At 44.5% G+C, this 27,189-nt stretch overlaps 1 protein-coding gene across 1 annotated transcript; it reads left to right on the top strand.

Annotated features, from left to right (window-relative positions):
* The first annotated feature begins 2,071 nt into the window (after positions 1–2,071).
* LOC128431262 (potassium voltage-gated channel subfamily H member 3) lies at positions 2,072–25,581 on the top strand. Its single transcript, XM_053417532.1, has 15 exons — positions 2,072–2,164; positions 10,144–10,377; positions 10,518–10,649; positions 11,930–12,075; positions 12,937–13,195; positions 13,651–13,808; positions 15,318–15,525; positions 17,307–17,684; positions 18,056–18,255; positions 18,889–19,138; positions 21,142–21,356; positions 23,869–24,131; positions 24,252–24,361; positions 24,460–24,512; positions 24,665–25,581. Exons 1-15 carry the CDS (start codon positions 2,089–2,091, stop codon positions 25,373–25,375), a joined length of 3,393 nt encoding a protein of 1,130 aa, XP_053273507.1. The 5' UTR covers positions 2,072–2,088; the 3' UTR covers positions 25,376–25,581.
* Positions 25,582–27,189: the final 1,608 nt, after the last annotated feature.

Genomic DNA, 27,189 nt, shown 5'->3' with positions numbered 1-27,189 from the left:
CGTAAGCAACATGGCGCCTGTCAACAACAGAAAAGTTGCTAATGTCGCGATTTCCAAGAGAAATGACCGAAAAAACGTGAAACTCCGTCGTTTTTTTACAGCTGGAAACGTGACAAAGTGGACGAGCTACCTGGAGAAATGTTCTCGGATGAAATTGAACGCTCCTCGGTGGAGTTTGTAGCCAAAAGAAGTAAATTTAGCAATATGACCTAAAAGCTAATTTGTTTTTAATGTGTTGCTACTGCTAGAACTGGACAAAGTTAACTCTCGGGTTTTCTCTGTGGCCTCTAATGAAACAACAAGTTCAACAACAACCAACTTATAAGACATTTTTCTGTGTTTGGGCTTCATGCGAAGGAGTCACTATTGTTTTTTCAAGAAATTCATGGAGTTTACGAAGAGGACTGTTTGATTAAAACCGCTTGTGGGAGTCTTCATCTTCATCATAACCACCACCAGCATCCTCATCATCATCCTCATCAGCATCTTCATCACTAGCAGCATCACTATCATCGTCACTACCATCTGACATCCGTCTCCTCGCCAAGGAGAAGCAGTTCCAGCATTAAAGAGGTTAGTGTCATGCAGTAAGAGATAAAGTATTTAATTCGATTATTTGTATCGCAACTTTCAATGATTTAAAAGACTTTACAGCAGAAATACTGTAACTCCACCATGATGTAGCTGCATTTGCGCTTCATGTCCAGTAGATGGCAGTGTTTCTTTACTAATACCTCTCTTGGCCTGCACTTTACTGAATCATGATCCTAGTTTATTCCTTTAAATAATAAAGTGTGTAGTCAACCCCAGGAGCCCAGTGGACACATACGTTTGCAAAGATGGATACAAAATGAATGACCCAACTGCAATTGGGTCGTAGTGGTGAATGTACGTCCACCATTTTGCATATTTAGGGATTACATTTTTTTGTACGTGTGGCCAAATTTACATTTATTTCAGAAAGATAAAAAGATTTAAAAAAGGATGACACTTGTGGGGGAATTTATGGTTTCAGAAAAGTGAATGTGCAAGTTGTCGTTAAGCAGAATACCTTGTTAAGATGGAGGCAAGATGACACAAACAGGAAATTGCACATCTGTCGACTCGAGTGTGCACTATCTGATTAATAACAGGAAGCCAGTCTTTGAGAGGAAACTGACAGACAGTCATCTAGACACAGTATTGCACCTAGAAGCTGCAGGTTTTGGGTGATAGGGGAAGCACCCATTGGGTCACCAGTGCACAAACAGGGATAACAAACTCCACATAGCAAAAAGCCTGTCTGAACCAATTTGCCCATCCTAGTATTTGGAATGCATCCCTCAGAAAAAACGCAGACGAGTACATTTCCCCCGCTGCACAGGCACATGTGGCTTTTGTATTCCACAATAATGTTCATCGCAGTATTCAGACACACAATGGGCGATGTTTCCATCTTTTTTGTGACAGATTCTGCAGCTTCAAAGTGTAAAACATGGCAGACAGACAGTGCTGCAAATACTCAGTGAATTCATCATCATTACCCTGAATAAAGAGCAGGTAAAACCTCCATTAGCCTGCGGGCATGCATCACACCATCAAAAGCCTGAGAGGTGAAGAGACACTGATGGAATGTTAAAGAGATGGAGAGAAGGGGGTGAACTGGGTAAGGGGGGGGGGGATTTGAAAAAAAAGAAAAGCTTGTTTTGGTTACATTCTGCTGAAGCGGTGGTGGTGGGGGGATGTTTTGAGAGAAAAAGTGAGGGAGGAAGAGTGTGAAGGGGAGGAGGAGAGAGAGAGAGTTCGCATCGCAGTACACCCCGTGCGTAAATGTGACCATCCTCGCCGTGGGTCCCCTCCATCCCTGCGTCCCTGCGTCCCCTGCAGCCTCCAGCGGCTCCTCTCTCCTCCTTTTCGCCCGGATCACCGGCTCGGTGGTCACTTTCGATTTTGACCGTGGAGTCCCGGGTGTCTCGCCTCGGCGCCCTCCTCACGGGGTTAGGGGGAGCGCCGGGGGCCACGTCCCGCTTCCTGCCGGGCTTCGTGTCAGCCCCCGCGGAGAGCAATGGCACGGAGCGCCGGGAGAGACGCGGCTCGACCCGCTCCCGCATGCCCGTGATGCGGGGTCTCATCGCGCCTCAGAACACCTTCTTGGACACCATCGCGACGCGTTTCGATGGGACCCGTGAGTGCATTTCTTATCTGCGAGTCTACCCTAATCCCTGAATGTTTTGGGGCACATGAGTGGATGCGTTGATTAGTTTAAACTCTGAAAGTCCTAATCCAACGACCTACAAAGAGCTTAATAAGGATTGAGGGCACATGGAGAGACGGACCTGCCACTGGCGCACTGATACTCTGACTTCTGAATGAATGAGGATGAATGAAAGCAGGCTCCCAAACATAAGGAATCATGAAGCACCTTATGTCTAGTGGCCACTACACAGCCTGATCTGATGCTTGGGCTACTTTTGTCCCTGCATGCACTAAAATACAGATTGTTTAAAGTCAATCAAGTAGTTTAGGTTCATCCAATATTATTCATTTATAATATTATAGCAATAGATGGATAGTAGACAACATATTTTGGACCAAATAATTTTTTTAAAGAAATCTGAGGCAAAGATGTGGTTTCCTGTCTGTGTCTATTTTGATAATATCCTCAGTTGCTATAATGTACAGTGTGAATTAATGCAGTGTCATAATTACCATTCTAATAAGGCTTTGGGCTGCAGCTTTGCAACCGAGAGCCGTCCTTCAATTTGATAACGCTGTGCTCCGATTCGCTGTGGATTCAGTTTGCCGCAGATTCAATTAGAGATATACTTCACACACCAGTCACGGGTGTGGATTAACCTGTCAGGTGAACCCACGGTGAAAAATTAAGATCTGCTGGGCCCCTGTTAACCCCATCTTCTCCCCTTGATTTACTGTGGTAATTTGATTTTCTGCATGGATTTTGGAATCTGCAAAATATGAGCACAAAAGACGGCTCTGATTTTGACTCTTAAAGACCAGGCCTTATGATCATATCTTGCCATGTTGTATTGTTAATCAGGTTTAAAAACCAGCTCTATATGACGAGAACATTTCAAACCATTACATCAGCACAAAGCTGTTCATTAAGTAAATGTGGAGCCTGAACTCCTTTCAGATCAGATATTGATATTTACTTATGCACGGTTCTGAAGAAGACACAAATCTGAGTCTCGCAGACCAGGTCCTTATTGAACAGACTCTTAATCTAACGTTTGGATGTTGATCACCTGTTTTCACCCAGAAGTCATTGCAGAACCCCTCACATCAGTCTGCGCATTAAGAAATCACTGTCGATCAATGTGCAAACTGCAGTTGTTAAAGCTTAGCCCGGTTACATAACACAGTTCTGAAGGCACACACTCACAGGCAGGACCGAGCAGCAGATGTGTGGTTGAAGGACGAGCGGAATCTGTCTATTTTCCTGAAACACATTAGTAAATTACAGTCAAATAATTGTGCTTAGGTCATAGTTGGATTCCTGCTGCAGTGTTTTCAGAGATACGATCAGTCATGAGATGTTATTGTGGCATCTGTAGGTATGTGACATTTGGTTTGTCCCCTGAGGACAAAGCTATATGAGGTAGCTTTGATTCAATTAGGATTTTATTTTTTCGATTTGTGTCAACAGCGATCAGTTCTCCCCTAATGGAAGTGTATCTGATCGCTTCCTGCAGTTTCCCTGCAGCCACGGTGTTCAGGCCGGCAGATGGAGATCCATAAGACTCAGGACTTCCCTGGCTGAGCAGAGATTTGTACTCACCTCTCTAAACCCCAATTTACCTGAGAACTACATTCAATTCAAATGGCTACATGAACAAAAGGGTGTGAATCTATGTTCAACAGGGACAGTGTCCACTCCTGGGCTGATCCTACAAACTGTGACCATGAAAAGGATGAAGTGAATCCTTGCAAGAGACCAAAATCCTCAGATGATGCTTTATTTCCACTTTCTGCAAGCTCACCTCCAGCTCTCATTAAACAGGGATCAGAGGGCTCTCTCTGGGGAACTGCTCCCACACTATATACTATTCCCATGACACCCCTTCCATAAAACAACCCCAGGAGCGTTAGTCCACAGAACACGCACTGGACGGCCCTCTTGGAGAGGAATAAAACCCTGAGTGTTGAAGATACTCTTTTTATACATGTGAATCACAGTGTCCTCTTGCCAGCTTACAGGCACATAAAACCTTTTCAGGCAGCTGGAAAGGCTGAGGGCAAAGAAACTAAAGGTCAGTCACTTAAGGTTTAAAAACAACAGCATGTGTGCTTCCAGGGTCTTCAGCTCAGTTCATGCTCGCTGCTCCTGTCAGAACTGATGTTGGATGGAGATTGCAAAGTTGGTGAAGACGAGGCATTCTACAGGAAACTAAGGAAAATCCAATGGTTCCTTTAACTGGCCCTTATGCATCTGTCTCCCCCTCTCTAGTGGTCTGACAGCATGGTCTCCCCAACCTTCCCTCTCTTTCTCCTCCATTGCCTGAATGACCACGGAGGCTGATACCTCTCCACTGATTCACGAGTTCCCTGAGCCGATCAAACCTGCTTCTTTTGGTTCTCAGCCTGCGTCACAGCAGGATCTGATGGCCGTCCTTCGAGCAGCCCCAGAAATGAGGCTTTGAACATGAGCCACCCAGAGCTAAAGGTTTCCAGACTTTGCCAACACACGAGCCTCTGTCAGGGGGTCCCCTATTCCCCACACCCTAAACATTTAGCTGAAGTCTTTCCAGAAGCTTCCAGCACCATCAACTCTGAGTTTCTCTGTTTCTGGGTATAAACAGATGAAGGATGTACGTCTGGTGAGCAGCAGTTTCTCACACTTGGACAACCTTCACGTTGAGCACTTCATTCATGATTACACTCTTGTTCCTAACCTCTGGCAGGCCAGTGGTAAAACATCACAGTAGGGGCATTTTAATGAGGCGCTTCTATGACCAAACAACCGTATGACTCCACGCAGCTGTCCTAGGGGCGCTGTCATGAACACGTTGAGAAGCAGGAGCTGAACAAAGCGTTTGTTAGTGTTGGTTCAGAGAAGAAGACAAACAGGAGTGTTGGGGACCTTCGAAAAAACACACCAAGCGTCTTTGTGGCACTCACGTACATCACCAGTACATCACCACGCTCATGACTTGAAGCAGTGCCAGGAAAAACAGTGCGGCGGATTTTCATTGTGAGGGATAGTGTTTCTCAGAGGCAGCTGAGCAGAACAGGATTTCCAGGTCAGAAGCTGGGATCTTCCATCTTTCCCATACATCATTAATGCGGCACGATAACCACGGAGACTCCAGGGAGTTCCTCGCTTCTTTTTTTTTCTCTGCTTCTTACATTTCAGAGTAGAGCTTTAGAGCCTTTGTAACACAGAGATATCTCCATCCCTCTCCCCCACCTCAGGGAAACTGTGCTTGGTTTGTATAATGTTCTGATTGGACCATTAACTGGTGGTTTGGAATGGACATTAAGCTTTCTTACCTTCTGATTTCCTGTTTTGTGCAATAATTCTGGGTAATGAAGTCCTTAAATCCATGCTTGATACTGCACGGACCCGGGCTCCAAATGCTAAGATATTCTATTTGGGATATTTTTGCTTCATTTCTGGGTAGTGGGAGGAAGAGGAGACGTGTTGTCCATATTTATATATATGGTGTTCAACACAAATGTGTTTGACAGTCTCCCGCCATGTGCAGGAAGCTCAAAATATCACAGAAACCTTCTAATCGTTTATCAAAATCACATATTGGTGATGTTCTGCTGAAACTAAGATTTGTTTGTCTTTTATTCACTAATTGATTGTTTAGGCTGTTAAATCTCCAACAATAATGACAAAATTCTGATGAATAATTATCCACAGACATTTAAAATGACAGATGACACCAAAGGGATGTATAGTCTTCAGGGATGTAGAGAATCAGCCTTATCTTCTGCAAACATTTCTCAGAAGAACATATATTAATGTCATACATTAGTTATGATTCGATCTCCGTGCACCCGTAAAAGAAAAGTGAGTGACTGGGACAGAGGGGCTGAGTTACGTGTTCTCCTCAGAGGAGTTTGGGCACAAAGCCGGAGGCTATAAAGTTTTGAAGCTGATGCGGAGTGAAAATGTGCTTTCAGCTAAAGTTTAGGAAACACATTTCACAAATTATTGTTGTCTTGCAGTCCGTGTTCATCTCTTTCATTTATTTCCCATAGCTCCAGTCTTACTCACTATTTGTCAGAAAGTATTGTCAATGGATGCTATTTTTTGACGTAAAAAAACATGAAGAACTACTCATCCGAAATAATCCGAACATGATTGAGGCTAATGGCTAATGTTCAAAACGTGCACAGATTTGATTTCAATTTGGTCTCAGTAAATCCTTCAGTGTTTTCACTGAGGTCAGGTCCATCTCATTACAAGAGAAAAATTGATTAATTGGATTTACCCTCGGTCAGATTTTTTTTTCTGTAGCAGAACATGAGAGCACCTCATGTAAGAAAGTCATCAAGATCTTATCAGCACCAACTTCAGCAATAAAATGATGAAACTCACATAAATACATTATCTCGCTGTTACGACCGACTCAAGGGCAGATGCACAAAAATCTCTGCAAACTTTCAGTTAGATGCAATAATTATGCAGGAGGGGAATGTTTTCATCTCTTCTCTGTGCATGATAAATCCATCAGAGCTGAATCATTATTATAGTTATAATTATTATTATTATTTGATCAGGTATAACAATCAAGAATTGGCGTTTTGGTCCTTGTTCACTCACACGGTGAGTTATCTCTGAGTCTGGTGATTTGAGAGTCCGGTAGAATGATAGTTTGAAAGTCTGTACATCTATCTTAATATCTATTGTATCTTATAGTCACATATACTTGTATATACTTGTACATAAATACCAATACCTTTTTTGTTTATGCGTCAAGTATGGTAACATTTATGGTGTAAGCCTCCTGAAACTGAATATAAATCCAAGCTCTGTGTGTGTGTGTGTGTGTGTGTGTGTGTGTGTGTGTGTGTGTGTGTGTGTGTGTGTGTGTGTGTGTGTGTGTGTGTGTGTGTGTGTGTGTGTGTGTGTGTGTGTGTGTGTGTGTGTGTGTGTGTGTGTGTGTGTTAGTGAGTGCATTGTGCCCTGTGCAAGGCGGTGGATGTATTGTGGCGGGTTGTCGCTGTCCCTGTCATCAGGACCAGGTTTATCGGGGTTCCCTGAGCAGCTCAGGGGCTGAGTCTGAGTGGTTTTGTAGTTCTCGCCTGTGTTTTGCACCTGGGTTGAAGTGTGGATGTGATGGGCCTCTCCTGGTGCCTGGACAATGTGCAGGAGATGAATACAGCACAGGGAGTAATGCAGAGCGCCAGAACATTACAGCAATAGGCCAGGGCGGAAGGGAAAGGATGTAGGACGTGGAAGTGTTCCTCTGTAACCAGATCACGTCTGAGGGGGAGAATGTTCATGTGAGTTAGAGTCGGACCACGTTACACACTCACGGAATTCTAACCAACACACATCCAGATGCAAGGATGGGACTTTCTGCTTCTCCATCCCAAATATCTTCACACTGTTAAATGTGCAACACAGCTCAGTAATGATATGGTTTTTCTGCCTCCGACATTTACATTATCATTATTAATGCATCTGCTCAGCATGTTTCCCTGATCAGTATAAACGAGTTGAATTTAAGTGGACACATATGTGATGCACCTGCATGAGCACACATCCCTGCACAGTTCAACGAGGATGAAAATGCCTTCATCGCATTAGTTTGAGCCTCAAGGTTACACACAATATATTTTAATGAGAGATATAAATATAATTGTGTTTGTTTGTGATGGCTCCATTAAGTGGTCTGGCTTTTGCAACCACCACCACAGTATCTAACTCTCAGTTATTATTTTGATCCATCCTCTTGTTTTCTGCTGCCTCAGATGAAACCGGTGAATTCCACTGAGCCTTCCACAGTTTGATTTACTTTAAAGATGTTTGGAGCTTTTACACTGGACATGCTTTATTAATACACATATTATTCAATTTCGTTGTCCCCCGTTCATCTTCATGCAATCTCTCTCTCCCTGTGTCTTTACTAATTCATCCGTCTCTCACTCTGTCCATCCCTCTCTTTCAATATTTCGCTTGCCGGCTCTCTCGTCTTATATTGCCTTCATTCTTCAAATTGAGTGCTCCGGCCTCGCGGAGTCATTTACGTATGGATTTTAATGATCTCAGTGGAACGAGCGTCTCAGCTGTGTGAGCCACCTTTCATATCTAACTCACTTTCATTATGAATTATTCAAGTTTTAGCCCATAACTGATGCCTTCAAAACCATTATTCAGAGCTCCGGCTTCTATAAGAGCCCTGCAACCGACACTCGTGCTTGTTTTGGGGTTTTATATTTCAGTTTGAGATATTATTGGTTAATATCTCTCCCCCTTTATTTGTATTTATTTCATATTGTGTACACAGCACCAGCTTCGACTTAATTAAACCTGCCAGGGAAGCTTGGTGACATAGTGACGATATGTGCTCTCGGGCCCCTGTTAATAATAATAACCTGAGCAAAACAAATTCCAGCGGTATGAATTTATAACATCAATTCCTGTTTCATAAGTGATTGCAAATCATACGATGGCAGATAACTCTTTTTGGGCGCTGTCATGTCTTCCATCTTCCAGAAAAGTTCCTGACACTGCGGAAAGATAAGAAGGCTGAAAACTCTGCAATCCTCCAAAGTAAAATTATTCACGTGGTATTTTTGAATTCGATTTCTTGAGCACTTAAAGCATCACTGTCCACAGAAAGCAAAATAAGTCCTTGAGGAGGGAATCAAAAAGTGATTTTACAGAGTGTGGCCCTGCTTGGTATGGCTGTCGTGTGTGAGAGTGGCTCGGCGGCTAATGCACTGGTCATAAATACATCACATTTCATCCTTTCATTTCTGTTGTGTGGCTTCATGACTTCATGACTGAACAAAAACAAGACGCAGCATTGTGTTGCTTTGAGGTGCAGATGTATCAGATGCATGTGCATATCAGACACACAGCGTATCTGAGCGGATACAAAATGAGAATCCCAAATCCCCCCAGTGAGATAACCAGTAGGTTAGTTGTTGTATTTGTTTCTATGCTGCACTGAAATAAAATTGTATAACCAATTCAAATGGCCCAAGGCTGTGAAAATACAGAAATGACTTACATAATTAAAATCTGGGATGTTGACACTTAGTGGTAAGGTTTATTTGTGCAGCTCAATCCCTACAATGTGTGAGAAAGCAGCTGCTGCTACTTGAAGTGAGAGAGAGAGAGAGAGAGAGAGGGAGGGAGGAGGGGAGACGCATCGGACAAACACAGTAAAGGTGATATTATTTGACGAGAACAACAGGCGGTAGACGGAGGTTAAGGAGATTTTTTTAAAGTTTATTGAAAAGCAGCAGGTGTGTTAATTACTCTTCAGACTGAGAGTAAATGCTGTGGGGGAAAAGAAGAGCGTGCATGTTGTCATATTGTCTTTGATTTACCGTGACCCCTTGGTGAAATCGTAGGTGATGACCCTGCAGTTGAGGAAAGTGTGAAGGTGCACGGGGAACAAAACTGTCAGCAGAGCTTAAAGGCACAGTGCATGGTGCTTCCTGCAGGCTGAGGTTTGATAGTGAATGATTAGAAATGAACCGAAAGAACCTCAAACCTCTGCTTTGGTGTTATGTTCAGCGCCATCTGTATATTGAAATCAGAAGCAACCACATTTGGTTATATGTCCATCGTTATATACAGTCTGTGATATGTACAGCTACAACTCCAATGAGGGCTTGAGGGAGCACATGTAAAAGTCTGGGAGTTCTAACGCACTCAAACGAAAACCAACCTGCAGAATGTCTTCAGAATGAAGCAAATAACAATGGATTGTCAAAGTAAAGAATTGGAAGTACTAGCGAGTACAATTGTGCTAAAAAGAACAAAACAGACATCACTTAAAATGGATTCTTTTCCTGCTTGATTTTGTTCAGATGTTATTAAACCGGTTTTTCGCTGCTTTGAGGCCTGTGGTCGTCTAACTGCTCCTCTTCTTCATTAAAACTGCCTCTGTGTCTCGGTTTCCCTCGACTGTGTCTTCTGCTCTACTACCTTCCCATCTCTTCTCCCCTCAGACAGTAACTTCGTGCTGGGAAACGCCCAGGTCCAGTCCCTCTATCCCATCGTCTACTGCTCCGACGGTTTCTGTGAGCTGACTGGCTTCGCCCGCGGCGAGCTGATGCAGAAGAGCTGCATGTGTCACTTCCTGTACGGCAGCGAGACCAGCGACCGCCTCCCCCCGCAGATGCAGAAAGCTCTGGACGAGAGGCGAGAGTTCAAGACCGAGATCGTTCTGTACAAGAAGGGCGGTGAGGCCGATGTGCTGGAGGATATTGTCCATTTGAATCATGTTCATTACTGTTGGTGGAGTCCGACAAAACAACTGTATTATCTCCCTGGTGGAATTCAAGGTTATTTGAATATTCTCTAATCTCACTTCTCCGAACAGGCTCGAAGTTCTGGTGTCTGCTGGACATCGTGCCCATAAAGAACGAGAAGAGCGAGGTGGTTCTGTTCCTGGTCTCACACAAAGACATCACGGAAAACAAGGACCAGGACCATGGCAACGAGTCCGACACTGGTGAGAGGAAGTTTGAACGAGGAAAAAACTAAACGCATCATCCAATTCCACAATGGCTCACACGAAAGTGATCTAATAGAGGCTTCACAGCTGGGGAACAAACAAGCTGCAGACATGATTTGGGGTTTTATGGAGGGGGTGGGAGGAAATCACCCTGTAATGTTCCTGTTCTCCCTTTTCCCCTCTAATCAGCTGCTCCAAACTTACTGCTCAGCAGAAATCTACAGTTCAGATTTGGTTTATTTCCATGTTCTAACAATACTAGTGTCATTTAAATAGGTTGTGTTTTCTGTGGATATGGTCGTCATCGTGTTGTCTGCAGGATTATGCAAAAACCAGAGTAATCCAAGGAAGAAACCATTAGAGCAGATTCTGATAAAGATCTATGATGTTTATCGTACTTTCTCTAAGATAAGATAAACTAATCCTTAAACAGTCCCACAGTGAGGAAATGTTGTAGACATGCAATAACAAGGTGGGGAAATATGAAAATATGAATAAGAGGTCTATACAATGTAAACAGAATATAAACACTTTGAGCAGAATGAACACAGTGTAATGGATTAGCCTTAGCGGAGATGTGAGCTTTCCAAGTGCCCTCCTAGCTTTTTATATTATGTGCTGTTAACTTTCTTTTGTGATACTTTCATCGAGTTGTAAACATATCTGAGGTTAACATGGGCCTAGTGGACACCTCAATCATGAATGAGTACACCATCAGAAGCCTGTTTTTCAAATCAAGGTGATTTGAGGGTCTCATGAACATGAACGTTGACTTTCTGAAAACCTTTTCTTCCACTGATTTCCTGTAAAGTTGAGGGTCTCAATGATGTTTTCAGAGCTCGTAGTACTTTCACTGTGTTAACGTGACTCACAGGAGCAGTACACACACACCACGGCTTCAACAATCTAATGCTTGTATTACGCACAAGCCGTGTAATGTGTTGTTTGGCAGAATCAATTTGGATTATGGTCGGATTTTTGCTGCTGTCAGCGTCAGCAACAACATAAAGTGAGATTTGAATGTGGAAATTAACCCGAAGGACAAACCTGATTGCAGCACATATGGTAGCATTAGACCCTAGAGCCTCATTTAAATCCAGAGCGACTTTCATGTAATTATTAACATCTACAAGTTAACTTGGAGCAATGAAACTCGTGGTCAAAGCAGCCGCCCTCACACAGTCTCGAATTTTGTTCTTGTACGACTTCAGTTTCTTCCACGTGTCTACTTCATGTATCTCTGATTATCTCAGATTTTTGTGTGTCGTCCCTTTCAGATGAGGAAACGGGCCTGGAGATCCACCAGGTCAGCCGCCCTCCAGGCTTCAGCAGTGAGCGGCGCCGCAGTCGCGCTGTCCTCTACCAGCTGTCAGGACACCTACAGAAACAGGACAAGACCAAGAGCAAGCTCAAGATCAACAATGTGAGACACGTTTGGTATCTCCTGTCCTAATTAGATGTTGACCTACTCAGTTTCTACTCGTACAGAGAAGAAACAGAATCAGCAACTATGAAATCTGCAGAGCAAACACATTCATATTCATTCACGATCAACCTTTTGTCAGATTCCTTGTAGGCTTCGTAGAAAAGCAAACATATTAGTGAAGGTAGTGTCGCAGGATTTTAATAAACCTCGCAGCCTCCAGTTAATTTAATCACTGAATTTACTTCTGAAGGCCTGCGATGCACAGTGTCAGCAGATTACTCATACATCTTGTATTTGCAGGAAAGGGGGTAATTAGTTTGTTGGGCGCTCTTCAAGGGCCTCGTTTCTACAAATTTATATTCTTATTAAACACAGCAAGTTGAAAACATTCAAAACAAATCAAGCAAGGGAGAGGAGGAAGAAGATCCCGGGGCAGCACGATCACAATGGACCTTAGCGTAAGAAAAGTGGTATAAAATGAGAATCTAGTGAGAGAACAGCTGATAATGTATCATAGTCAAAAGATTAAAATGTCAAGATGTAACAGTGCTTCGTTAAAATGTCTAAAAACAACAAAACCTATGTTTTATATCATGTTCCAACTTCCCTACACACAATGTAATGCTAATGATCGGTAGTTTTCCTTTGATGCAACACTTCAAGTTCTATAAGAAACCAATGAATAATCCTGCACTGGAAGAACTGGTGATAAAATATTTATAATGACAAGTTGAGGTCCTTCCAAATTAAGGGCTCCCAGTGGTAATTGCACGGATGCTGATATGGTTAATGTGAGTTCAGTATTAATGTTTGTGTTCGTGTGTGTCTGTGTGTGTGTGTGTGTGTCCGTACACCCAGAGTGTTCTTGGAGCCAACGCAAACCCGGTTCCCGAGTACAAGGTGGCCGACGTCCAGAGGTCCCGACTCATCCTGCTCCACTACGGTGCGTTCAAGGCCGGCTGGGATTGGCTGATCCTGCTGGCCACTTTCTATGTGGCCGTCACCGTCCCCTACAACGTGTGCTTCACCGCGGTGGAGGCGCGGGGGGACGGCGGCTCGGCGGCCCGACACCCACCCAGCGTGAGCGACATCTTGGTGGAGATCCTCTTTATCATCGGTGAGGCTGCTTCCACACGCTTGGCTTTGTTTTCTAACTTTAAAATTATTGATCCCCAACCATTAAAGCGAATACCTACCATTTAATCAAATCTTTACATATATATAATAGCAATAGCCTATATATGCCCATGAAATATCTCCTCATCTCTAAATTGGCCCCTCCATCCAACTCCCCTCCGAGCTTTATGCTAATTCAACCTCCCTCTCAAACAATCTCCACTTATCCTTCCATCTCAACCTGCTCTATCCCCTCTGGCAAACAGCTCCACTAATCCCAATCAAAGACGGCTTGTTAGACGGGATATTCTTTTCTTTTCTTCAGCTCGGATCTGTCTGTCACAGTTCTACACTTTTACCTCCAGTAAACCCTTGGGATGTCTTCCCACAGCCCAGTGATCCTGCCGAAGTTTATAGAACCTAATTCTGATTGAAGTTTTGTTCTCCGTGTGTCAGATATCGTGCTGAATTTCCGAACCACCTTTGTGAGCACGTCCGGCCAGGTGGTGTATGATTCCCGCTCCATCTGCATTCACTACGTCACCTCCTGGCTGTTTGTGGATCTGATCGCCGCCTTGCCCTTCGACCTGCTCTACGCCTTCAACATCAGTGTGGTGAGCCTCACACACACTCACACACACACAACACCTCTGTGTGTCCTTAGGTGGCATTTCTACATTAATGTTTGATGTGATGCAGAGGTAGAAGCTCAATGGGCCTTGCCGGTGGTTATAAACTTTCTTTTATCAATAACTCTCTCCTGCATCTCTCCGCCATTGATTTAATACGACCATGAAGCAGCCTTCAAATAGAATCGCACACTGAACACACACACACACACACAAACACACACAACAATACATTATTCTATGAAGATTTGTCTCAATGTTTTGACTGTGGTCAATTGTCATTACTTTGAGTCATCATAAAGCTGGGCTCAGACTGCAGCAATGTCAGGCTGATGAAACCCCAACCTGGCCCCCACGAGAATCAGAGGAGGAATCATGTTTCCATTTAAACTAAAGAGAGATACCAGCTAGCATGTCTCTGGTGTCACAACAAGAAACTCATTATTAGTCAACTGGTAATTAAGCTGATAAATGAGTGCGCTGTCGACAAATTACAGGTGGAGGCGATAGTGGCCAGATGATGTGGAGAGTGGAGCCTAATCACTGTGATCACTGTGCTGCAGAGGGGAGGAACCCGGAAGATCGCACTTGTTAAAGCAATGATGTTTGATCACGTACAAAAAACTACAGCTCCCATCATGTTTAACATTATTTTGCTTCCTCACAAGTGTTTGGATCAATCCCCCCAAGATTCCTCATAATATTTCAAACGTTTTAAATCTATTCTTCCCCAACCATCAATATTATTATCGCCCTTATCGACACATATGAGAGAAATACTTGACATATTGTTGCGTTGTGTTCCAAGGCTCGAGTTTTAAAGATAATAGGCAACACTTCTTCATGAAAATATGCTCCCACCAGGGAAATAGAACATTTTAAATTTGTTAACAGGAACCACTGTGTCTGTCAGCACCTCTGAATATGGAGTACCAATTGAGAAAAGCTGTTTTTTAACACGCGTGCGTTTTGTGCTGAATTAAATTCCCTGATTGGATGCATATCCACATATCCAGAGAATTAGACCCTGTCTGAGTGTGATGTAATTCATCACCATTTGTGCCAGAACCACAGCTCTCCTCCATTTAACAGAGGTGGTAACACAATGGATTGCATCATCAGTTAATACAGAGATAAGGGAGGAAATCAATAAGCAGAAGATGAGGGATAAAGTCATTTTCAGGTTGTGGACGATAATGGCAGCGATTGTCTCTGAATATCTTCCCTAAGTTCATCTGGAGTTAAATATGACAGATTGTAGTCGTCCCATTTGAGCTGAGGCTGTGGAGAAGCTTCTTCTCTATCATGGCTTCCAATCAAGAATAAATTAAAATTCTCCTGGTTCACAAGTCATTTCTAATTACACCCCTCCCCTGCCTTTAGAGAGAAACCGTTTAAGATTAAATAAGAGATTGATTTCCTATTTATATCACCGGAACTCATCCAATCCAAATTCTTAAAGAAATCTGTTCTTGTCCATCACTCCTCTCCCAGAACTTTGGCGTTCACCTGCTGAAGACGGTGCGCCTCCTGCGTCTCTTGCGCCTCCTGCAGAAGCTGGACCGCTACTCCCAGTACAGCGCTGTGGTCCTGACGCTGCTCATGTCCACGTTCGCCCTGCTCGCTCACTGGATGGCCTGCGTCTGGTACTTCATCGGACGCAGCGAGATTGAGAGCAACAGCCTCGCCTCCTGGGATATAGGTTTGTGTGTCTGTGTGTGGTGTTATTAGCAATTTTATGTTTTGAGGTGACAGTTAAATGGGTGCTTTTCCTATGTGCATGACGCCTCATCTAAAATGTTGTGAAATTGACGCTGCACTGCAAAGGTAAAACGTTTTCACATCGCAAATTAACCTTCCTCCATTTCCTAACGCTCAGTTTTTGTGATTAGATCCTGATTAGAACGTGATTAGCCTCAACACTCAATATCCACACATGTCTGAGAGGATGCAAATGGCAGCTAACTCCCCAGCTGCTGCAACCCTGTTTGGAACAGTTGCACGTGTTTATAATTTCCAGCTCGGTAGATGTTGTACACAGACTGACAACGCAATTACAGCCCCAGAGGTGGTTAGTTTTGGCCGAGCGGATCACAACATGTGCGTCTGCACCTGTATCTACTTGTGGTAAAGCATTATCTGATTGCAAAAAGGCATTTTTATGTTAATGGGGTAAAAATGCTTAAAAAACTCCCATCACAATGGCAGAATGGAAAATAGGGATTAATGTAAGAAAATCATTTCCTAACCTCAAAGTCAAACTGTCTCTTAACACAATTTCCAGCGTAACAGCTCATTAAGATTGTTAAGTGATGGCTTCTGCACAAACCTCTGTAGCAGAACAATGTTTGGGCCTGAGCTGCATCACAAAAACACCCAAAACAACAAATCATCTGTGTCATTTTGAAATGTGAATCGATCCAGAGCTCCTGTGCGCTCAGCCTGTGATGTCTGTGTGTGTTCTTTTACTGAGAAAACACTTCTAATCCTGGTGATCCGTCTCCCCCTCCTACCGTGCTCACCGGTGCCAAACAACAACAATAGTGTGAGGTGCATGTGGCGACGGCGTTTAAGTGATTTTAATCTATGAGACTAGAAACATTCACTCAGATATGTTCATGGGGGAAAGGGAAGGCTTTCAAAACGGCTTTGTTCTACTCGGCTGGAGAAACATTATGTATTTACTGTGAGTTTAACATCACACACACATTCAGCAGCATTACCTGGGACTCTGGGGATATTGTACCAAACTGAACCATTACAAACCAATAAGCAGAAAGCTAGTGGCATAGGGCTCCAGTGTTTGTCCAGTGTGGAAGCTGTATTGGTCATTATCAGGAGCACACTGACTCTGAAATTGGCTCGGAGATTGGCGCCAATGTGTCTGTGAATTTTGATCTGATGGTCAAATCACCATCTGGACATCATTTAAAAAAAAATTCACATTTATCACTCTGGACTAAAATGAACAGATTTCTCGAAATACTGCCAGTGACAAGGAGAACATAATTCTCATGAAACCTGAATTTTAAAAAAAAGATTTGTTTTACCTGTTTATACCGTTCTCTCATGTGCAAAAGACTCATAAATATATAAATACTAATCTTTGTCCATGGCAAAGAGCTCTGGGTCAAAATAATGTTAAAAAGATCAGAGTAAACCAGAGAGAAACCCTGCAAGCTGTTTAAAATATAAATCAAAAGACAGAGAGGAGGACAAATTCAGAAGCTAAACAAATGACTTTGACCCCGTGCATGAATATAAATGTAAACTGACATTATCTGAATTGTGAGCGTGCAGTGTGTCTGGCCTCGCCTCCAAAATACACAACCACCAACACAGAAGTAATTACTCTGCCCTTCCAGCCTTGTTACCGCAGCTAATGAAGCCTGCTAGTAAAGGTCATCATACGAGCATGGATGCAGTCTCATTAAACTGACAAACTATTCTGGACTGTCCCCTGATCTCCCCCCCCCCCACCAGGCTGGCTCCATGAACTTGCCAAACGCTTGGGAACGCCATACTTCCTGGCCCCGCTGACCTCCCTGTTTGGGGCCTCCGATTCGCCGCAGGCCGCCATGATGGCAGGACTGACGAACCACAGCCAGTGGAACGGCTCCGGGTTGGAGCAGCTGAGCGGGGGGGGTTTGCTGGGTTCGGGCCAGTGGAACAGCAGCAGGGCCAGGGCGAGGACGCCCAACGGCTCGGGGACGACGCTCAGCGGAGGCCCGTCCGTCAGGAGCTCCTACGTGACCTCGCTGTACTTTGCTCTGAGCAGCCTGACCAGCGTGGGCTTCGGCAACGTGTCCGCCAACACGGACTCCGAGAAGATCTTCTCCATCTGCACCATGCTGATCGGAGGTGAGCAAAACACAACACGCAACAGTCAACAAGAGATTGTTATCAGGATCTTTTACACAAATTGGGAAACTGTGAAGCTGTGGGTCATTAAAGAATACAAGGATTTTGAGGGTCATGAATTTTTAATCAAAGGATCTGAGCGCAGGGGCAGAAAAGCATAAATCACTTGTTTTAGCATTTTAGATTTCTCTCAAGGCAAAACACAGCTGTCTGCAATACCAAGTTACAATCACCTATCAAGGGCTTTACTACTGGGAAATAGTTATTTCTCTTAGTTTTGAGTCGTTATTAAGTTATTAAACAGTTTAAATCTCGACCGATCATAACCTTTAACTTTCGTCCTTGTCCCTCTGTCTCCGTCTCCTCTGCAGCACTGATGCACGCCGTGGTGTTTGGTAACGTGACCGCCATCATTCAGAGGATGTACTCGCGCCGCTCCCTCTACCAGACCCGCACCAAGGACCTGAAGGACTTCATCCGCGTGCACAGGCTGCCCAAGGCTCTTGAGCAACGCATGATGGAGTGTTTCCAGACGACCTGGTCTGTTAACAACGGTATCGACGTCAGCGAGGTAGGATCATTAATATTATCTAGCTCTGAATGCCAAAGAAGCTTCTTTCTGAGAATGCTGGACTTTCTGAAATGGTTGTGTGACCTCTGAGGATTGTTTGACCTTGACACTAACGATGGGATCAAGTGGTTCTAAAACCGAAAGTGCCAGTCGACTGATTTGTCCTCCAGGCAAACTGAAGAAACGGCTCAAAGTCATAGAGAGGATTTAGGTTCTGTTTTGGTTTCCATCATGCTGTGGCAGCCATCTTAATTTCAAGGATTAATGGCATCATTGTCACAAAAATCACTCTGTGTGTTTGGCTACAACAGATAATCCTTTCTAAATTATTAACATGCAGTTGGAAAGGCACTAATGTTTTGGGGTAAATGTGTTTTTCCCTTTCAGGAGTCGTTTAGCAGATAATGTCCCAGAGAGCTGTTTGATTTGCTCTTATGTGAGTGAAACTTACGATAGACTTTAAACACTGAGAGGAACTGTTTGCTATGTGGGAAGGTGAAAGGTTTTATTTCGTCCTGTTGCCTTCACCTTCCCACACACTCACAGTCAAACATGATACAGAAGGAAAAGAAAAGCTTAAAGATTAAAGACACATGATTTGCAGTCATAGTCAAACAAATGTTCTCTCCACAGCTGCTGAAGGACTTCCCGGATGAGCTGCGGGCCGACATCGCCATGCACCTGAACAATGAGCTACTGCAGCTGCCGCTCTTCGAGTCGGCCAGCAGGGGGTGCCTGCGCTCCCTCTCCCTCATCATCAAGACCTCCTTCTGCGCCCCCGGGGAGTTCCTCATCCGCCAGGGAGACGCCCTCCAGGCCATCTACTTCGTGTGCTCGGGCTCCATGGAGGTGCTCAAGGACAGCACCGTGCTGGCCATTCTAGGTAACTTACAAACACTTCAGCAAAACAATTGGATGGTTTCAAACTGTGCCTAATGAGCTGCATGAAAATAAACGATACAGCAATCAGTCAATATTAATGAAAAAGTCAAAGCTAACTGTGTTTTCTTCTTTTTTTCATTGAAATTATTACGTTTAATCATAACATCGTTTAGTACTTTGTTGCTTAAAACGATAATATATCGACCATTAGTATTATTCTGTAAAGATGCACATATTAAATTGTAAAATCATCATAAAATATAATATAATAGATATCGGACACAAATCTAAATGACACAGCTGCCGCAGCTGAAGTTCAGCACCATGGACAGCACCATTTTCTGTAATTGGTTAATATGGGAGTCTCCATCAATCCCTTGTCCACCCCCTTTTATTTCTGCTTGTCCAGTCAGGTTTAAGAAGCAGGTAAGTACATCAATGGGCTATGCTTCGAGTTGGCGGGGGGGTGGCTTTGAGTCAAGCTTCCTGTTGGGCAAACATGGAGTTAGGACTTCTCTCGAGAAGCCACAAAGTGCTTCATAAAGGAATATCTTAAGAACAACAATTTAAAATCAGCTTTACAATTACCAACCAATTTGCGCAGTGGAGAGAATCAAGGTTGCGATACCTCTTCTCTTCGGTCTATCTTGGAGTCTGGTCGGGGCTTTAAGAGCACAAGATGAGGAAGGGCTTTTACCACTAACAAGTTATTGGATTGGCAGCGTTTAATAGCCAGCCAGCTTCTGTGGAGACGAACATAATGAAGGAGAGCAGCCCTGCGCTGATAAAATCTGCAATCATTCCCATATTACGCTGTCCCTGTGGGCAACGCTCCGCACGCCGCTGGGTGAAAGATTGTGCGTGACCCGGGAAGTGATGGAACCGTTTGGGGAGCAGCCAGAAGCCCTTGAGAAATCCATAAACGACATTAATGCACAGTTTAAGGAATGAATTTATGTATTTATTCGGCTACTTGGCAGCAGTGGAACAAACTGTAAACAGCTCTGATCTATTATCACCTTATAAAGTTGTTGTTATAGTGACAGCACTAGCCAGCAGTTACACATTTACTCATCCGGCATATAAAAGGCAACATTAACATAGATGTGGAGTTGTGTTTCTCATGCATGTTAATCCTGTGGTCAGGCTTATTTTTAGCTCCTGAAGGAAATATCAGGCTCTGCAGCTGCTGAGACAAGCTGGCAAGCCGAACTGCGGTAGACTTATTACCAATTAAAAACCTCAGCATTAGTTATCCCAGTTACCTACAAATACCAGAAAACCAATTATAAATATCGAGACACATAGTTCCACTCAGCTGAAACTCTGCAACTCAGAAATTCACATAATACAAGCTAAACAAAGTACAACATGTCTCCAGTAGTTGAGCTGATTAAACAGCTCCAACCAGAGGCCTGTCATTCCTCCAGAATCAGATTCTCTCAGGAGCCGAGTCTGACAACACTTCCATTCTGCACAACACGGATGAAACGGAATCGATAAACACAAACAGACTCACAAACAGGCGCTGGAATCAGATCAGGCCCATATATTGCAGAGGGAGCAAATTGGCAATACAGTTTCTCATGTTAATGATCTAACTGGTAAATAATGAAGTGACGGCTGCCCACAGAGGAAAGAGGCAGAACTGATTAGCATAGCATACCTGCTGCTTATGTGCTGTACCTGCACGTGCATGTGCACAAAACACACACAAACTTTCCCCTACAAATAATGCAAGGACACACGTGAACGCACAAACCCACATTCTTTCCTTCTCTCTCTCTCTCTCACACACACACTTGTGCACTCAAATTATTTTGGCTTTGCCCCTTTGGATCTGCAGCTGTGGAGCTCATCCACTCAAATCATAGGAAGAGTACAAAGAATATATTGCTGCAATATTCTAAATTACTTTTATGGTGGAAAACACCAAACTACTTAAAATAACAAAGGCCTTTTCCACTGAAGTTAATGATTTTTTGCCGTGTCACCGTTTTCCAGGCCGGGGCGACCTGATTGGCTCCGACTGTTTGACGCAGGAGGAAGTGATTAAGACCAACGCGTGTGTGAAAGCGTTGACCTACTGTGACCTGCAGTACATCAGCCTCAAAGGCCTCCGCGAGGTGCTCTGCCTGTATTCTGACTACGCCCAAAAGTTCATCACCGAGATCCAACACGACCTGACATACAACCTCCGGGAAGGACACAACACGGAGGTACGCTGGTGGAAACACTATCACGCAACTGGAACTCTTTGGTTTTAAATGTTACACATAGTTTCTGTATTTCATCAAACATGTGAATAAGCCTAATGTCCATCCATCGCTGCTTTGAAACCTTGATCTTTGCATTGTGTCTGGTGCCATCTGTGGATCTCTCACTCCATCTATCCTTCACTCAAAACCCTGAGATATTTTTTTCTTTCCCTTGGGGCAGCAATGATGAATCTTTAAAGTCACTGCCTTGAAATACAGTTTTATCAAATGTCCTTAAAGAAGATTCTGGCTAAAACCCATAATTAGACTCCTTCTGTTTTCCACAATCGTCTCAGCTGTGTGGTGACCTCCTCCGGCCGGCATTTAACGCAGCGTCGGCGTGAAGGCTTTGCAATTGAAAACAAAAAAGATTAGCCATCTGGACTGGGAGTGAGGAGGAAGCCGGCTTCTGCTCGAGATGCAGCCAACAGATAGACCTTGAGCTAAACATGGAGGATTGCAGTGCCAGTGATTTACAGATGGAACTCAGCTGCTGCGTTCACATGAATAACCAGCGCACACTGTAAATAACCACGTCACATTTTCTGTTTGAGTAAGCCTGGTAATCAGAGCAGAGATCCAAGGGAAACGTCAGGAGAACAAACACTGTGTGATCATAATCCAACGACAGAACATTAACACCTGGCCATGTTATCATTAGATGAACATCATACACTTAGATACTATGGATACTAACAAATAAGTGCTGCTTACTTAAACTGCATTGGACTCAGTTATTATATAATAGCTCCAAATCTAATGGAAGAAACTATGTTAAGTAGAGAATACAAATCAATCAAAGTCACAAAAGGAGGAACATGTATTCCATCTCTTTGCAGCATTTTATGTGCTGATTATTTCCCTAAAAAGACATGTTGACATTTATATCAGAAACTAGCACAAAGAAAAGTAAATCTGAAAGTCTCATCTGTCACCATCACAAGGATTTAGCTGACACCAGCCTGAAAACACACACACAAAACAAACACACACACTCACACATTTAAACACGTGCAGCAGGAGCAGTAGTGCGTCCTCCACCGAGCGTGGCGCTAAAAATAGTGCTGTCAGATGGGAGGAGGAGGGGCGGGGTCATCCCTGCCTGGATAAATATAGAGGAACAAACAGATGGAGACGAGTCGCAAAAAACATCAGGACGAAAAGGAAGCTGAGGAAGAGGAGAGAGGAAGAGGAGGGAGGAAGAGGAGGGAGGGAGGAAGAGGAGGGAGGATGAGGAAGGAGGAAGAACCACACTGATGTTTGCATTCATGTGCCGACTCACACAGACAGAGATATGCTGCATCACACCTTCATATCATAACACAGCATATTTTTCTTTGCTGAATGATGCAGAGACACACACACACACCTACGCACGCACACACACACACACACACACACACACACACACACACGGCTCATATGAATGTGCAACATCCCTCACATGCTGCCCCCGTACTTCACTTTCTTTACACCCACAAAGACACAGACTGGTTGATGCCCTTATTGTGACATGCTGCAGTGCATATCAAGGGTGGCACGTGCTGCTCTCTCTCTCTCTCACACACACACACACACACACACACAAAAACACACGAACACACACTGAAACTCCAAACAGACCCTTCTCCGCTCCGACCCCTCCAGGCAAACTTCTGCTAAAATTAAACCGCTGTGATCTAAAAATACCAGCCGGACACGTGAGCCAAAGACTGGATGGGGAAGACAACAAACCGAGGGGGGGTGGAGAAGGGGAAGGATGGTGGTGACAGGGGAGGAGGAGGAGAAGAAGAGGAAGAGAGGGGAATGAAATGAAGGGAGGAGATGGGATTTGTTTGCCAGTTTTTTAATCAATGTTCAATTTCATTCCTGTGAAGATGAAGGGAAATATTAGTCTGTTAGCTTTCCCCAGCAGTAAGAAGATGCTGACTGCAGGAACTTTATTCTGAAAGGGCGATCTGCTTGATAGTGTCTTGTCAGGATTAATGAGCATCTTTAAAGGTCGTCCATTATTTAAATGTATTCTGAGATTAAAAAATAAAGCCTCAGAGTGCCGCGTGTCTCCACTCGCTTGGTTCTGAATGAGAACGCTCTTTCTGCAGCGCAGCCGATAAACTGAATGGAGGTCGGTGCCATTGCAGCCTTTGTGAATTGCAAGCACTCGTCTACGGCTCAGCAGCGCCACCACCTGGTTGAAGAGCTCCACCTCAACCCTCTCCTCCTGTTTCTGAGCTCATTAATTCACAAGCTGTGTCCCAGTTCCATCCCAGCTACTTAATTCAGGTTGTGAGTCTGTCGGGTGTTTCCTCTTGAAAAGTGACAATAACAGCCTGAATGTGTGAGAGCAGCTTTTTAGCTCCAATGTCTGGGTTGTCAAAACAGAGCTTTCCATGATAAGATGAAATGAGAGCATATCTCTGATCCCCATGCTGACTGTTTAAGACCGTCTTCATTGTGGATTTTCCTTCTTCAGGCAGACTGTGAGAGCAACGGAGGATTCGTGAAGAAGCTTCCCTCCATCAAGGAGGACGAGGAGGGCTCCGGGTCCGAGGGGGAGCGATCCCCCCTCACCAGGATCCCCTCCCTCGGGAGCCTGGGCCGGGGGCTGCGCTCCCCACTGCGCTCCCCTCTGCTGCCGCCGAGACCGTTCAGGCCGTCGGGCGATCACGCTCGGCCCGCCAGCCTGCAGATCCCCGTGCTGAGCTTCAGCTGCCTGCGGCCGGACCTCAGCCCGCGGTAGGGAACCACTCACTTGCTCAGAGTTCATTCAGAGGGGATTCGACTTATCAGTTCTTGAATTGTTACCTTTTTGTCTCGTGTGAAACTCAGCGTCTCCCTCCTCCTGCGTGTCCTCAGGTTCGTGGACGGGATCGAGACAGAAAACCGCAGCGCCACAGCTCCGAAGTTTGATTTCTCTCCCAGTGTATCTCCGGGTTTCTTACCCAGCCCTGATACAGCTTCTCCAGGTGAACACACACAAACCACCGGACCACATTGTCACGGATTTAGTGACATGTAATTGAATGAAGAAGCTCTTATTCACTCAGCATGTGTGTGTCCACAGGGGCCCTTGATGATGGGGACACCATGCAGACTATTGCTAAGCTCAAACACGAGGTAAGGCCCTAAAAATGTGTTACAGAGCAAAACAGTGAAAACCAAAGTACAATTTGAAAACTGAAAAAACTTAAAGGGTTTAACGAATAATGCAGAGTTACTGTAATTGACAAAATTGGAAGTTTGAGAAACCTTCTCCTCACATTTTCCAGATGAGCGTCCTCTCCCGTCAGGTGACAGCTGTGAGTCAGGAGCTGCAGGAAATGACACGTCTTCTCAAGCCGCTCTTCCACAACCCCGCCGTGCTGCTGACACACAACACTGTGACTCCGCCTCCCAGCATGTCTTCGCTCAGCTGCTCCCCGGCCCCGCCCCTTCTCACCCAGAACACACGTGTGCACGGGTCAGACGAACGGAGCCGTCCGGGCGTCCTGATGCCGGAGCCGTCCTCTCCTCAGCTCAGCATGACGCCGCTCCGAGGAGATCCGTGTTCACCTCCCCGACATTCTCCTCCTCTTCCTCATCACACCTACACGCCTCCCCACGTCTCCCATTGCTCCGCTCCTCCGTCACTCAACAGCTCTCCCCATGAGCATGCAGCCTCGCTTCATCTTTACTCCTCCTCCTCCATCCCTTCTCTTTTCTCAAGCCACCCATCATCCATCAACCCCCTCTTGATGCACTTATCAGGACCTGGGAGCGACCCACAATCACATCTCCAGCTCGTGTCCCAGTCCGAGTCCCAGCTCAAGTTCCATCCCCAGTCCCAGTTCATGTCCCAGTCTTCCCTCTCCCAGCCTCACCTCCAGCCCCTTCTCCAACCCTCGCACCCCCGAGAACCAATCCTGAACCTGCAAGAGATGGAGTGGGGGGGGAGCCCGGCTCAGATCAGCTTCGTGGACGAAGGACAGCCCACAGCGTGAGCCGAGGAGAACGAGGCACTGACACTTGCACGGGACTGACAGACGGGGACCAGCATGCACCACACGGCTTACTGCATGACAAACGTTTGCCTAAAGTTTGGCCTGTGAGCTACGATGTAAATACATTGATTTGAGAGGATTCTCAACTATGATCATGTGAACCAGGTGGAAGCAGATCCGATAATAAAAGAGCTTGTTTTACAGTTGCACTTTGGTTAGTTTGGTCTTTCACCAGTCAATCAAGAACCAATAAGGAACCAGAAAAAAAAGAAAGAAAAAGTTCAGTTCATTTTCTTAAAGTGAGATAGATGGATAGTGAGGCAGATGGCGCCCTGCTGGTGCCCTTGTGTTTGTGATGCTCATTGAAGACCCCCCATCCCCCCAGGACCCTGCAGGTGTGAAGCACTCTCCCTGGAGCTTCTGAAGCACAGAGGGACCGGCATCAGTGTCTGGATCTCCTTTCACTAATCCACCAGGTCCTGCTCTCCACCCGGGTGGAGTCACATCGACTCAGGTAGGAGTCGACTCAGTCATTGAAACACTCGTTCCTGCAGATCAGGTGCTTCTCAGCCTCTATTGGATGATTTTCTAAATGACTTTGGCTTCTTCTCCGCTCCCTGTGTGCAACAACAAATTACTGGGCGTGTATCATTAAGAAAACAATGTCCAAAACATGATGGCTCACTTTCAATGTTTGTATTTAAGGTCTAAATCAAGCTGAAGTCAATGCGATGCATCTCTAGCTGCAGTTCCTTTAATGACTACTAGAGGGCAGTGTTGTCAATGCTACAAGTCTAATTCTATTCAAACGCCACAGACAAACTGAGAATCTGTTCATGTTTTAAATAAATAATTGGACCGCGAGTTACATGTGTTTATCATATGCGCCACAAGGGGGCAGCATTTCCCCACTGAAAATAGAACAACAGCCACGACTTCACTCTTCTCTCAAAGGTTCAGAGGTTATCTACAGTTCGAAATGTCAGAATATAGCAGATTTTATATAACCCGAGTATAAAAATATGGCATCTAAAGACCAGAGCTGTAAAATTAAAGAATACCTGCAGTTAATTTGATTTAATTTAGGAATAAAAATGCTTCCAGCTTCTCAAATGTCAGAATTAGACATTTTAACATACTCATACAAACATCAATACAGGTAATAAAAGCTTGTTTGTTTTCACTGTGGCCTTGTGAAAGTCCTCCAGCATACCCCCCCCCACACACACACACACACACAGACACACACACATCTCTTACTCATGGTGAGCGACTTGTGGTGAGCTGTCAAAGATGCTTAAGATGATGTAGGACAGACAAGTGTTGACAGTTTGCGCACACACACACACACACACACACACACACACACACACACACACACACACACACACACACACACACACACACACACACACACACCACAGAGGAGGAGCGACAGGAAGGCAGACAGGCTGAGTAGTAATGATAGGTGACTATTCTTCCATCTAGAATAAATCCAGGAATGCTGACCACTGTGAGATCCAGAGCCGCCACTTTAACGGACACATAAATAAACATACAGAACTTGTACAGTAAGTGATGGATGGAGAGAAAGTATATGAAGTAAATAACCTCCTTGGACACAACAAACTTTGATTGAAAAAAATGCTCTTTTAAAGCATTTTTTTATTAATCTTCTGCTCATAAAACACTGAAAAGAACATTACAAAAAAACAAAATATAAACTTTACATTAAAAAGACCAACAAGCTTCTGATAAACTCATTTCAGTCAATCAGTTTTGCTTCTATGGGCAAAATAAACTTATGATACATA

The sequence above is a fragment of the Pleuronectes platessa genome, chromosome 24 (genome assembly GCF_947347685.1).
Source record: "Pleuronectes platessa chromosome 24, fPlePla1.1, whole genome shotgun sequence".
NCBI lineage: Eukaryota > Metazoa > Chordata > Actinopteri > Pleuronectiformes > Pleuronectidae > Pleuronectes > Pleuronectes platessa.
The sequence above is the reverse complement of the archived record's forward strand: the minus strand, read 5'-3'. Positions and strand labels throughout refer to the sequence as shown.

Coding starts and splice junctions, on each gene's coding strand:
- LOC128431262 (XM_053417532.1), top strand. CDS start 2,089: ATGCCCGTGATGCGGGGTCTCATCGCGCCTCAGAACACCTTCTTGGAC. Junction 15,526..17,306: donor CCTCGCCTCCTGGGATATAG/GTTTGTGTGTCT, acceptor CCCCCCCACCAG/GCTGGCTCCATGAACTTGCC. Junction 24,132..24,251: donor CGGCCGGACCTCAGCCCGCG/GTAGGGAACCAC, acceptor GCGTGTCCTCAG/GTTCGTGGACGGGATCGAGA.